Source organism: Chlamydotis macqueenii, chromosome 4, assembly GCF_036417535.1.
Source record: "Chlamydotis macqueenii isolate bChlMac1 chromosome 4, bChlMac1.mat, whole genome shotgun sequence".
In the NCBI taxonomy this organism is placed as follows: Eukaryota; Metazoa; Chordata; class Aves; order Otidiformes; family Otididae; genus Chlamydotis; species Chlamydotis macqueenii.
This window is the reverse complement of record NC_141559.1, coordinates 5,965,426-5,979,053: the sequence shown is the minus strand read 5'-3', so window position 1 is coordinate 5,979,053 and position 13,628 is coordinate 5,965,426. Positions and strand designations below refer to the sequence as shown.

At 52.5% G+C, this 13,628-nt stretch overlaps 2 protein-coding genes across 2 annotated transcripts; both read right to left on the bottom strand.

Annotated features, from left to right (window-relative positions):
* Positions 1–1,754: 1,754 nt before the first annotated feature.
* Positions 1,755–2,720, bottom strand: LOC147600807 (olfactory receptor 14I1-like). Its single transcript, XM_086746471.1, has one exon. It carries the CDS (start codon positions 2,718–2,720, stop codon positions 1,755–1,757), a length of 966 nt encoding a protein of 321 aa, XP_086602597.1.
* A 5,560-nt stretch (positions 2,721–8,280) lies between these two features.
* LOC147600806 (olfactory receptor 14A16-like) lies at positions 8,281–12,648 on the bottom strand. Its single transcript, XM_086746614.1, has 2 exons — positions 11,639–12,648; positions 8,281–8,335 (listed from the first exon to the last, which is right to left on the bottom strand). Exons 1-2 carry the CDS (start codon positions 12,646–12,648, stop codon positions 8,281–8,283), a joined length of 1,065 nt encoding a protein of 354 aa, XP_086602740.1.
* Between the last annotated feature and the right edge of the window lie 980 nt (positions 12,649–13,628).

Sequence of the window (13,628 nt, the reverse complement as noted above, 5' to 3'; positions counted from 1 at the left end):
AGGTCAGTACTGGTGGATTGCTGTCAGGGTGAGCAGTGGCCTTTAGGAACAGGTTAGGGCTTAAGGTTCCTGGTTAGAGATAGTGTCAGGGATTCACATGAATGTTTCACAGTCGGTCTTTTCACAGCAACATCACTATAACCCATTTGTCCTCCTCAAAATATTTTTAAATCTTTTGGCCAAGTCTCTCTTCCCTCCCCCAGAGCTCTCATCTCTCTTGCCTAGCCTTCTCCTAACCTCCCCCAGTGTGCCATCTTATTGGGGGCAGCTTGCTGACGACCTTCATGACCGTATCTCTCTCCCTGCTGCTGACCAGTCAGAAGTGACCTCACAGCCAGCGGCTGAGGGGAAACGTTGTGCTGCTGTGCTTGAAATTCCTCTTTACAGTCTCTTCATGGCCCACCCAGCAGCGCTGGAGGAAGGTGATGCTCTGCACCATCGCAGAGGTACCCTGCCTGCAACCCAGCTCATGCACCAGAAGGGTTCCTGGGCTCCCTTTCCCACACGGGTGCTCCAGTCAGCACAGGGTATCTTGGATGCAGTGGCCACCTCTGTGTAACCAACTGAATCTAGTCCAGAATGGGAGTTTTTGAAAAACATTGAAAGCTATGCAGAGAAAGCACTCTGAAACAGCTTCTTTTCTGGCAGTATTAGGCTTTTAATGATTTTTAATGAAATTTTGCTGATCACGGAGGGATTCTGCTACTATCTGGCTCCTTGGAGGACTGTCTGCTACTGACAGCATTTACTTTTGATCATCCAACCAGCTTCCTACCAGCCACATCATCCACCTCTTCAGGCCACATGTTAACAATCTGCTCTAAGGAGACTACGGGAGATCACTTTCAAGGACTTGGAAAAGTTCAGGTACACAACACGCCCTTCTCCCCCTACCACATGGATACAGCAATCTCTTTCTTGTCCTTTAGATGCCACCAGCACCCTTCTGCCCCTTCCCACACCACCAGCCTTCTCCATATAACACATTTCCAGAGGAGAGCACACGAGGCAGTGCACATCAGTCCAGGTCCACGGGGCCTGTTCAGGAGAGAACCAGAAGTGATTTCTCCCAGCAGGCCCATGAATCCAATGGGTTCTCGGTGTGGCGCAGAGCTTTCCTGAGCATTTTCCTCAGGGTTCCCCTTCCCCCCAGACTTTCTAGTCTAAAGGCTGTAGATGAAGGGGTTGACAAGGGGTGTGAGGAACGTGTAGAGAAAGGACTTTGTCAAATGATCACAGGAAGACTGTTCTGGGCATCACACACCCAAGGTACGGGTGTCATGGAAAACAGTGGCACAAGTGAGGTGAAAGGAGCATGTGGAAAAGGTCTCTACCTGCCTGCACACGCTAGATGGGAGATCTGCTCCAGGGTGGCAGCTCTGATGCACACAGGATGGCCACGTGAACAGAAAGGGGGAGATGGGATCTAAAAAGCAGGTTATGAACGGGAAGAGCATGGGTGTCACGGTGTCACCGTGTGAGAGCTCCAGCAATGGGGTGAATTCACAGAAGAAGTGGTCAGCTCTGCCTGGGCCACAGAAATATATCTGGGACATGACTGCAATGATTAATGCTGATGGCAGAAATCCTCCTAGGGAAGGTTCAGTTGTCCTCTGGAGACAGATGTCGCAGTTCATGAGACTTGTAAACAGCAGAGGGTGGCACACAGCCCAGTACTGATCATAGGGTGTGGTCCCACTCAGCAAGAATGACAACTACAAAACCTATAAAGGCTGGGGCAGTAAGGAGTTCCACTATGAGTCATACATTGAAGAAGATGGACACAGGATCGCTTCTGGAAAACATTCAGTCATCATTTTCCATGCTGCTTCCTTGAGCTCCTGGTTCCTCATGCTGTAGATAAGGGGGTTCAGTGCTGGAGGCACCAATGAGTACAGAGCAGCAACCAGTAAATTCAAAGATGAGGAGGAGATGGAGGGGGGCTTCAGGCAGGCAAACATACCAGTGCTGAGAAAAAGGGAAACCACGGCCAGGTGAGGGAGGCACGTGGAAAAGGCTTTGTGCCGTCCCTGCTCAGAGGGGATCCTCAGCACAGCCCTGAAGATCTGCACATAGGACACAAGAATGAACACAAAACAGCCAACAAAGACAAAAGCACTAAATGCAAGAAGTTGAAATTCCCTGAGGTAGGTTTCTGAGCAGGAGAGCTTGAGGATCTGGGGGATTTCACAGAAGAACTGGTCCACAGCATTGCCCTGGCAGAGTGGCAGTGAAAATGTATTGGCAGTGTGCAGCAGAGCATTGAGAAACCCACTGCCCCAGGCACCTGCTGCCATGTGGACGCAAGCTCTGCTGCCCAGGAGGGTCCCGTAGTGCAGGGGTCTGCAGATGGCAACATAGCGGTCATAGGCCATGATGGTGAGAAGATAATACTCAGCTGAGATAAAAAAGAGAAAGAAAAAGAGCTGGGCCAAACATCCTTGGTAGGAAATGGCCCTGGTGTCCCAGAGGGAATTGGCCATGGTTTTGGGAACAGTGGTGGAGATGCAGCCCAGGTCAAGGACAGAGAGGTTGAGGAGGAAGAAGTACATGGGAGTGTGGAGGCGGTGGTCACAGGCTATGGCAGTGATGATGAGGCCGTTGCCCAGGAGGGCAGCCAGGTAGATGCCCAGGAAGAGCCAGAAGTGCAAGAACTGCAGCTCCCGTGTGTCTGCGAATGCCAGGAGGAGGAACTCAGTGATGGAGCTGCTGTTGGACATTTTCTGTTTCTGGGCATGGGGACCTGTCCAAGGAGAAAAGGCAATGAGATAAGGCAGCGTCGTCTAAGCAAAACCTACTCCAGTTCCCATGGAACCACCCCAGACTTCCTTGCCCCTTTCAGGGAGACGTTTCTCATGTTCCTTGTATGAGCTCCACATGGTGCTGGCGGAGGTGCCACTGGGAGCAGGGAGCACTGCTGTGACGTCTTGAAGGGCAAGTCCTGCCCTACAGAAATAGGTAAATAGGAACACAGAGTCATCTCAGATTAAAGTCTCAGGAATTTCGCCGATGACACCAAGTTGTGTGGTGCCGTTGACACGCTGGAAGGGAGGGATGCCATCCAGAGGGACCTGGACAGGCTGGAGAGGTGGGCCCGTGCCAACCTCATGAAGTTCAACTAGGCCAAGTGCAAGGTCCTGCACCTGGGTCATGGCAATCACAGGCACAAATACAGGCTGGGCAGAAAATGGATTGAGAGCAGCCCTGAGGAGAAGGACTTGGGAGTGCTGGTGGACAAGAAGCTCAACATGAGCCGGCAATGCGCCCTTGCAGCCCTGAAGGCCAACCGCATCCTGGGCTGCATCAAGAGGAGTGTGGCCAGCAGGTCGAGGGAGGTGATTCTCCCCCTCTACTCTGCCCTGGTGAGACCCCACCTGGAGTACTGTGTCCAGTTCTGGAGCCCCCAACACAAGAAGGACATGGACCAGTTGGAGAAGGTCCAGAGGAGGGCCACGGAGATGATAAAAGGGCTGGAGCACCTCTCTTATGAGGCCAGGCTGAGAGAGTTGGGGCTGTTCAGCCTGGAGAAGAGGAGGCTCCGGGGAGACCCGATAGCGGTCTTCCAGTTCCTCAAGCGGGCCTACAAGAAAGATGGGGAGAGGCTGTTTAGTAGGGCCTGTTGTGATAGGACGAGGGGTAATGGTTTTAAAATAGAGGGGGGTAGATTTAGATTAGAAATTAGGAAAAAATTTTTTATGATGCGCATTATAGAACACCGGAACAGGTTGCCCAGAAATGTGGTGGAAGCCTCATCCCTGGAAACGTTCAAGGCCAGGCTGGATGAGGCTCTGAGCAACCTGATCTAGTCAAGGATGTCCCTGCTCCTTGCAGGGGGGTTGACTAGATGACCTTTGAAGGTCCCTTCCAACCCTAACCATTCTATGATTCTATGATTCTATGAAATCTACTTTTGATACCAGTGAGCTTTGCAACCTTGCTGCTCCCAATTTGCTTCACAGCAAAGTGACTCTGCAGAGCAAGAGAATTCCCTGCGGCTTAGCACAGAGTGAGCGGAGCTGGTCTGTCTCTCCGTCCCAGATGCCCTGGACTTGCAGCTTTCTGAGACTGAAGGTGATCACACTGCTGTGTTTCTGTGAAAAGCCGGCAGACACTGCTGAGAGCACAGGGATCCACTGCAGACCACAGAATGTCTCACCCTTACTCGGGGTCTCAGCACCTCGCTTCTAGCCCACAGCACTCACGGCTCATTTCACCAACACAAAAGCAGGGTTTTGGCCTTAGCATCTCTCTGCTGAACCATGGGGTGTGCAGGTAACACAAAGATGTTATGGGAGATGTTTTCATCCTGAAAGGAAACTCACATCCTGGAAGGATACTGGAAGAAGTTACAGTAAGAGTTTTAAAAATGGTATCTAACTGAGGGAAAACCAGCTCCTGCCTCAGCCCCACCGCCTGCATTGCCCACAGCCCCACAGCTGAAAGCTGGGACACTTGTTCCCATGGACACAGCTGCAGGAAAGGACCCACAAGATCAGGGGGTGACTCTGCAGCTGGAACTCCCCTCCCCAGACAGCCTGACAGCAAGAACAAGATCCCAGCAGCAACACCACAGAGAGGTGGAGGCACAAGGGCAAATACAGCCAGGGCGCGGCTGAGAGAGGACAGGGCAGAGGCAGGCGGGCACTGGGGACAGCGTCCCCCTCCCCCAGCTGTGCGTGCCCCCTCCCCGACACCACCATTGCCGGGCAGCTGCTCTCAGCCCCTGTGCTCTGCAGAGGGCAGTGGGCACGTGGCTGGAGAGCTGCAGCACGGCTCTGCTGGAGCTCTGGCTGCAGAGGAGGGGGTTCATGGCTGGCACCCCGCAGCCCTGAGGGCAGAGGCTTGGGTGGGTGGGAGAGGAGGCCAGGGGGCTTGCTCAGAGCAAGGGGTCTGCACTGGAGGGGATGCTACAGAGATTTCTGAATTCTCCCTCCCACAACATTTCTGGGTTTAGTTTCCTCTCATTCCTTGATCGTAACTGTGATGCCTGGGGATTTTCCTCCTGGGAGGAGTTTCCCTGTCTGATCTCTTTTCCCTGTCAGCACTCACAGACCCCATCCCACCCTCTGTGCACTCTCCCTGGCCCTACACACACCTGCCTGTTTGCAGAGCACTGGCTGGATGCCTGTTCCTGTTTGGAGGTTCCAAAGGCCAGGGCAGGACAACGCTGCTGGGTGCAGCACGGGTGATGCTGGTGCTGTGCCTGGGCAGAGGAGTGGCTGAAGGCACTGGAGGAGGCGCTTAGCAGACCAACTGACCACTCACACTTACAGCTCAGGAGTCTCAAGGACTTGTCCAAGTTTGACAGCTCCTTTTTTGATTTCTCTTTCCCTCCCCACCTTCATTAGACCCCTACCCTCAGAGTAGGAAAACAAAAACAGAGACTCAGGAAAGCGCTTTATCTCTATAGCAAACCCTGCCTTGACCTTCCTCTTGACACATACCCTTGGAAGTTTCCCAGTGGTGACGTGGAGCTGTGAGCAGCCCTGACCCACACAGCACCCTCTCGACAGCAGAAGGACCCTGCTCAGCCAGAAGTTGTTCCTCCCACCCACAGCCTCTCCCCAAACACCATGGGGAGCTCCCCGGGCAGGCTGAGTGCTGAGCCCGGCAGAGGCAGAGTCCCTGCCCCAGCACACAGCCCCTGGGGCGCAGGGACCCTGCTCTGAAGGACAGCCCTGGGCACCCCTGGCTGCACACACACATTCACACCCTGCAGCCGTCCCTGGGAGAAGGCAGCCGTCGTGCCCTGTCCCTCTGGCCGTGCAGCTGAGAAGCCCTCGTGTAGAACACATCCTGCTCCTCTACTGTGAAAGTCCTCCTGACTGTGGGATGTGACAGCTTTTGGAGGTCTTTCCACAAACTACAGACACATTGACCTTCATGCAAGTACTTACCACGTAAAGGGCTGTGAATTTTTCTCTCCTGTTGAGTTCTCAACTCTTCTCCCACCGCAGGCTGCCTTTCATCTCTCTGTGCCTCGCTCCTCTCCCCTCAGCTCCTGCAGGCAGAGCCCTCAGCCCTGCTGCGCTTGGCAGAGGAGCTGCTCCTGGGCAGAGCTGTCTCTCTGCAGCGCTGCCCTGTTACCAGCAGCTCCCTCCATCCCAGGAGCCCGGCCCAGCTCAGCAGCAGAGGCCCAGCCCAAGGCGGCACTTTCTCTGTCCCCTCGGGGCTCCCTCCAGCTGTCCCTGGGGCTGCAGGGGAACCTGCTGGGAAACAGCCTGGAGCCAGCACTGATGGTCCCTCAGCCGGGGAGAGAGGCTTCTTTCCAGAAGCACAATTTCTCCCCTCAAAGTTACATCTAATTTTTTTTTTTTTTTAAATTGGACAGGACTCCCAGACAGAGACAGGCAGGGATCTCCTTTACCCCTCCTGAGAGAAGGGGTTCAGCTGAGGCAATGAAGGCCTCTCATCCTGCGTTTCTGTTCCCAGCATTTGAAGGAGACTCAGCTCCCTCCCATGCACACCACAAACCTACTTCGGCCACTGATCAGGTGTGCACGGAATGGACACCTGCACGTGAGCGTCTTCTCTCAACTCCCACGCTCACTAGTGGAGATGGAGGGCAGGAGCGAGGTGTTCAGGTGCAAATACCTGGCCACAGGGGAGCTGCCGGAGGTGGTGAAGGTACCTGCAGGTAACTGCAAGCTCTGATGGAGAAGTTCGCAGAGACAGGGCAACATGTCAGAGATCATCTGTTCTCCAAAGACAGCATCCTCTAGGCACAGCAATGGTTCACATCAAAACTCAGTTGACACTCAAAGTGGCATTCAGAGGCACCAATGTGAGCTGCTGCTACTTCAGGAACATTTAGAAAGGAACCAGAAGTCTTGTGGGATGACTGCTAAATTTGGAAAGAGTCGGTGTAGGGAGAATTGCAGAATCATAGAATGGTTAGGGTTGGAAGGGACTTTTAAAGATCATCTCGTCCAACTCCCCTGCAAGGACCAGGGACATCTCCACCCTTATCAGGTTGCTCAGAGCCCCGTCCAACCTGACCTTGAATGTTTCCAGGGCATCCACCACCTCTCTGGGCAACCTGTGCCAGTGTTCTACCACCCTCAGTGTAAAAAAAAACTTTTCTAATGTCTAATCTGAATCTGCCTCTTTCTATTTTCAAACTATTACCTCTCATCCTATCACAGCAGACCCTACTGAAGAGTTTCTCCCCATCTTTCCTGTAGGCCCCCTTTAGGAACTGGAAGGCTTCTATAAGGTCTCCCCAGGGATTTCTCTTCTCCAGGCTGAACAGCCCCAACTCTCTCAGCCTGCCCTCACGGGAGAGGTGCTCCAGCCCTCTGATTATCTTTGTGGTCTCCTCTGGACACACTCCAACAGGTCCATGTGCTTCTGATGCTGGGGTCTCCAGAACTGGATGCAGTACTCCAGGTGGGTCTCATGAGAGCAGAGTAGAGGTAGATCTGAGATAATCTATGTCTTTGCCTCAGTTGCCCCCAGCAACATCTCCCAGACTTTTGTGCTTTGAGGCAGGATTCTGGATGAGAACAACCAAGGGTGGATGGGGATCAAGGCAGGGGTTACTTGAGAAAACTACACCCTTACCAGTCCTTGAGACCAGGAGATTTGCAGACAAGAGTGCTGATAAAGTGTTTTTTCTCAGGAGATCCTGGTCTGTTACGATCCCACTTAGGAAGGTGATCAAACTCCATGAGGTATCATTTCAACTGCTGTTCGTTAGGTCTAGCACTATAAGAGGAGTATCACAGAGGCAATCTTGTCTCCCTTGAGAAGGTGAGAACCCCAGGTGGTGAAACATTGAACGGGCTTCCGATCCAAACACTGCACAGCCTGTAGACCCCATCCATAGAACACTGCCTTCTGTTTTGGCCAGTCAAGCTACTACAGGATTTTCTCACTAGGAAACAACTCCATTCATCTTCTCTACAGTCAAACTGAAATGATGTTTTCATGAGATCTTTCTGCTGCACTGTGCGATACAGGCAAAGCCACGCAGCAGACGTAATGTCCAGTACAAAGCAGGACCAGCCTGCAGACTCTGTGTGACACTGCTGCTGAGGCTGTCCTGTGGCCAAAGGATCCATGCAGCACAGCACAGGTTTCAAGGCCGTGGTGTACGTGCAGCACAGTGCAGTCCAGCGCTAACTGCTTGATGTACCATGGTCTTCTGGTAGGGATCAGTTTCCCTGTGAGAAGATTGTGTTCTTCTGTGGTGCCACAGCTGAGTTGCTGTGCCCCAAATGTGCACTGTCAGGAGGACCCCCATGTCTTGTCACAGCAATGTGACATTTTTGGATTGAATTAGATGTGGTAAGACACCTTGCTCAACTGGGGTGCTGCGATGGAGGGACACAAGCTCTGCCAGAGGGAATGGCAGGGAGGATGAGGATGAGGAGGATGACCAATGTGTGAAGGAGCAGCTTCTCTATGAGCTGGGCAAGAGGTTGAGTTAGCTTGTGTGAGTGAGGATGGGAGAAGAAGTCAGTACGGTGACATTGTCTTGGCAGATCTAAACTACGTGATCGAGCAGAGTAGGCAGAAAAAGTCTTCTGTCAGCAACCTGAGGAAGTCTCCAGCTTAACGAGCTGGTTCCCATGGGGGACGGTAAGTGCCCTGGCATTCACTGGCCAGGCAAACAACACGGTGCCAACAATCTGGAGGTTCTTGGGATGACTTCTTAGCACAGCTGCCAGGTGGGACAACAAGGGTGATGCTCACCTGGACCTGATGATGACCAAGAACAAAGAGCTGGCCATGGCTATGACAATCTGTGTCAGCCTTGGCTGTCATCACCATGAAATAGCAGGGTCCCAAGCACAAAGGGCAGCGAGCAAGGCCAGCAGCAGAGCACGGGCCCGTGGACTGCGGAGCAGGAGTCTGTGCTGTCCTTGGGAGACTGATACAAGCGGTGCCTTGGGGAGCAGCTCTGAAGGGTGGAGGAGCTCAGGCAATCCGGTAGGCCTTACAGGACAGCCTTCTCCAAGGACAAGAGTGATCTCTCCAAATAACCTTGGAAAGAAGCAAGCATCTCAGGAGGCTGCTTGTCTGAACTGCCTGAGCTCCAGGACAGAAAGGCAGCACGCATGAGGTGGAAGCAGGGGAAGCTGCAAAGGAGGAATTTAGATTTCACGAAAGCTCCCATAGTCTTGATAGTTGCGGAGAAGGGGAACAGAAGCAAAATGAGCTGATCCAGGCTTAGAGGGTCATGCTGAACGAGTCACACTCTGCCTGGAGGCCTGTAACAAGTGTGCACTGCAGACATTTGCATCTTGACTGCATGCCTCAGGCTAGGAGATGGGGAATGTCCCTGGCTGTACCAGTCCATCCACATCTCTCGAGATGTTGAGTCTAGATGGTGCAGAGGGCCACAAAGATGATCAGTGGGCTGGAGCACCTTTCCTGTGAGGACAGGCTGAGAGAGTTGGCACTGTTCAGCCTGAGAAGAGGAGGCTCAAGGGAGACCTTATAGGGGCCTTCTGGTACCCCAAGGGGGTCTACAGTAGAGACAGGGAGGAACTCTTCAGTAGGCCTGTTGAGGAAGAATGAGGGGTAATGATTTTAAAATAGAAAAAGGTAGATTGAGATTAGACACCAGGAAAATTTTTTTTACAGTGGAGGTGGTGGCACACAGGAACAGGTTGCTCAGAGAGGTGGTGGATGTCCCATCCCTGGAAACACTCAAGGCCAGGTTGGACGGGGCTCTGAGCAACCTGATCCGGTTGAAGATGTTCCTGCTCACTGCAGGGGGTTGGACTAGATGACTTTTAAAGGTCACTTCAAACCCAAACCATTCTATGGTCTATGATCTCGAGAGGTACCTCTCAAACTGAACTGTTCTGTGAGCATAAAGGAGAAAAGTAAGGCAGAAAGATGTGAATTACACACAGCCCACAGAAATACAGAGTGGATGCTGTGGAGAGGACTCATGGTGGATCAGAGGAGGAGTGTGAGGAAGAAGGAGGGGCAGAGTTGGACTGTTGTACACTGATGGAACCTTTCCATTTCCCACCCCCCGTGCCTGTCAGGGTTGAAGTGTGTAGAAGAATTGGGAATGAAGGAGCAATGTGAGCCTGGGAAAAAGGAGTCTGGTGGGGGAAAGACTTTGATATTTTTGTTGTAGTTTCTCACTATCCACATCTGTTAATTAACAATAAATTAAATTGATCTCTCCATTACCACTGACAATAATTAGTAAATGATTAGCCTGTCTTTATCTTGACCCATGAGCTATTCTGTCTTTTTTTTTTTTTTTTTTTTTTGTCCTGTTGAGTCAGGTCAGTGGGTGAGCAGCTGAGTTGGTGTCCTGCTGCTGGTCAAGGTTAACCCACCACAGGACCACATCAGGACTGCTGTGTCCAGTATGGAGCTCACCAGCACAAGAAAGGCCCTGACAGCCCGGAGCGAGTCCTGCAGAGGCCAGAAGCTTGGGGCCTGGAGCATGTTATGGTCAACGAGAGGCTGAGTGAGCTGTGTTTTTTGAGATCCCTCAGAGCCAAAAACTGGAGCAAGGACCCAGGCCAGCTGGTGGGATCTCCATCAATGGAGATTTTCAGTAGTTGTCAAGACAAGGCCATGAGCACCTGATCTAGCTGGAGCTGTCTGAGAAAGGGCTTGGCTGACAGACCAGCTGTGGCAAGAGCTGTGGTACTGGGTGTGTAATGACTTCCAACAGGAAAATAGTTTCCTTTTTATTAGTAATGCTGGTGGAGTTGGGCATCACTGAGCCCTGGAGGAAGAAGGAGGTGATCATGCATCAGAGGGTCCTTCTCAGGGCTGGGGTCTCTGGGCAGAAGTGGAACTGGCCAGTGTGTGGGACTGGTCTGGGACAATTTTTTCTGGGTCAGCTTCTTGGGATGTCAATGGAACATGGCACAGACCCTTAATCCCAACTGCATCGTTTGCCCTCTTCTCTGCCCCCACTATCTCCACTAACCAGGACAAATTCCTGGCCCTGGGGCTCCTCAAACAGCTCCCAACATCTCTTCACTTCCCTCCCTTGCCTGCTGAGTCCCCACTGACTCCTGTGGCATTGCAGCATCCTCTTTGTGGATACCTTGATTCAATGCTTCGCTTTGGAACAACTTAATCTTTTGAGTTTCCATTCACTCCCACCCCGGGGTACATGGTGAGTCTGCATCCTGTCCTGACATCTTCATATTAATTTCCAGAGAAATTGTACATCCATCAGTGCGGTCATACATGAAGGAGGCTGAGGAGGCAATGGGCAGCCCATGCACCATCTCCACTGCCATTGGACTCCAAGAAGAGAGCCTTTAAAACAATAACTTCTGGTGCAATTAAACCCAATTAAATTGTGAGCTTAAGACAAAACATCAGGAGAATGCAAGGAGAAAAGGCACTTCAAAAGACCAATTCCTTGGAAAATTTTTCTGCAGCAATCTTGGAGGAAGAGCCCAGCCTTCAGACAATGCACACAGGAAATATCCTTTTATTGAACAGGCTGCTAGTGGACGGGTCACATCAGGCACAGTGTGGTGCATGCACTCAGACAAAACAGGATCAAGTCTCAAGACAAGTAGTAGAAACTGAGAAAATTTTATATAAGTAGAATTATCTGGGAGAAAAAGAACCTCAATTTCTCAACTAACATATACTTTGGGAAACATGCTGAGGAGGGGAGTTAGGCTGTTTGCAGTGCATCTGTGTCCCTTGAACCACTTTCCATAGGGCATTCTTCAGCTCCTGGTTCCGCATGCTGTAGAGGAGGGGGTTCACTGCTGGAGGCACCACCGAGTACAGAAATGACACCGCCAGGTTCAGAAAAGGGGAGGAGATGGAGGGGGGCTTGAAGTAGGCAACCATGGCAGTGCTGATAAAGAGGGACACCACAGCCAGGTGAGGGAGGCACGTGGAAAAGGCTTTGTGCCGTCCCTGCTCAGAGGGGATCCTCAGCACAGCCCTGAAGATCTGCACATAGGACACAACAATGAACACAAAACAGCCAAATGCAACACAGGCGCTGACCACAAGAAGCCCAACTTCCCTGAGGTAGGAGTCTGAGCAGGAGAGCTTGAGGATCTGGGGGATTTCACAGAAGAACTGGTCCACAGCATTGCCCTGGCAGAGTGGCAGTGAAAATGTATTGGCAGTGTGCAGCAGAGCATAGAGAAACCCACTGCCCCAGGCACCTGCTGCCATGTGGACGCAAGCTCTGCTGCCCAGGAGGGTCCCATAGTGGAGGGGTTTGCAGATGGCAATGTAGCGGTCATAGGCCATGACGATGAGAAGACAGTACTCAGCTGAGATAAAAAAGAGAAAGAAAAAGAGCTGGGCCAAACATCCTTGGTAGGAGATGGCCCTGGTGTCCCAGAGGGAATTGGCCATGGTTTTGGGAACAGTGGTGGAGATGCAGCCCAGGTCAAGGAGGGAGAGGCTGAGGAGGAAGAAGTACATGGGAGTGTGGAGGCGGTGGTCGCAGGCTATGGCAGTGATGATGAGGCCGTTGGCCAGGAGGGCAGCCAGGTAGATGCCCAGGAAGAGCCAGAAGTGCAAGAGCTGCAGCTCCCGTGTGTCTGCGAATGCCAGGAGGAGGAACTCAGTGATGGAGCTGCTGTTGGACATTTCCTTCCTTTGGGCACTGGGTGCTGTCCAAGGATAAAAATTCAGAGAAGTGTTAGGACAGAAAACTCTGAGTAAAACCTCTTCCATCTCCCCTAGAACCTCCCACTCCCCCAGCCTCTGTCCTTCCAGAAAGACCTTCGTGCAGCTCCCTGGCTGAGCTCTGGGTTCTGCTGGCTGAGGGTGCAATGGGGAGCAGATGATGATGCCGTGGGCTCCTGAGGAGTCAGTGCTGCTGTGCACCAACAGGCAGGTAGGAACCAGGAGTGATCTCTGTTTAAATCCCCTCATGAAATCAACGACATTTCAGCATTGTCCCTCCCAACTCACCCGGCTGCAGAGCAGAGCTGTGGGGGGTTGGTTGTGTTTGTTTTACTTTTTGAAGGCAGACAGCCTTGAATTTTCTGTTCTGCTACAAGTGCTGCATTGGGAGAGCTGGGCTGCAAACAGGCAGACCCTTAGTGCAGAGTGAGTCCATTAAACTTGATCCCAGCTGCCCTGGGCTTGCACCTCTTTAATCTGGAGGATGATCACACCCCGCTGTTCCCTTGAAAAGAAAATTGGAGACTGCTGAGAGCAGAGGAATCCAGTTTAAAACTCCCCTCCCCAGTAAAACTCCCCTCAGTAAAGATCTGTGAGCTTTCTGATCCCTTGAAGATGGGGTGTCTGGCAAAAAGAGCCAGCTTCATCCCCACCCTCTGGACTGCATTGCCCAGAGACCCACAGGCCAGAAGAGGGCTTGGGCACCTTGCTGCCATGGACACATCTGCACGGCAAGGCCTGCAGCGACAGTGGCTGAGCTGCTGCTGAACCCCCATCCCCAGAGAGCCTGAAAACAAGAGCAGCAGCAGCAGGGGCAGGTGGAGAAAGAAGGAGAAATGCCCCAGTGCTTCTGCCCAGGGCAGCAAGGCCATGGAGGGGCTGAGGGGCACTCAGGAGTCTCCTGTGCTGGAGCTCTGGCTGCAGCGGCTACAACTCACAGAGTCCATCCCACCCACCGTGTGCTCACCCCTGTCATCAGGAAACCTCCTGGCAGCAGGACCCTGCCCAGGCCCATCTTTCTGTTGGCC

Excerpts from the sequence above, each read along its gene's own strand:
- LOC147600806 (XM_086746614.1), bottom strand. The coding sequence starts at position 12,648 with ATGGAAGAGGTTTTACTCAGAGTTTTCTGTCCTAACACTTCTCTGAAT. Across the intron at positions 8,336-11,638 it reads GTGGTTCAAGGGACACAGAT|CTTGTGTCCCTCCATCGCAG; the intron begins GCACTGCAAACA and ends CCTCTGGCAGAG.
- LOC147600807 (XM_086746471.1), bottom strand. The coding sequence starts at position 2,720 with ATGTCCAACAGCAGCTCCATCACTGAGTTCCTCCTCCTGGCATTCGCA.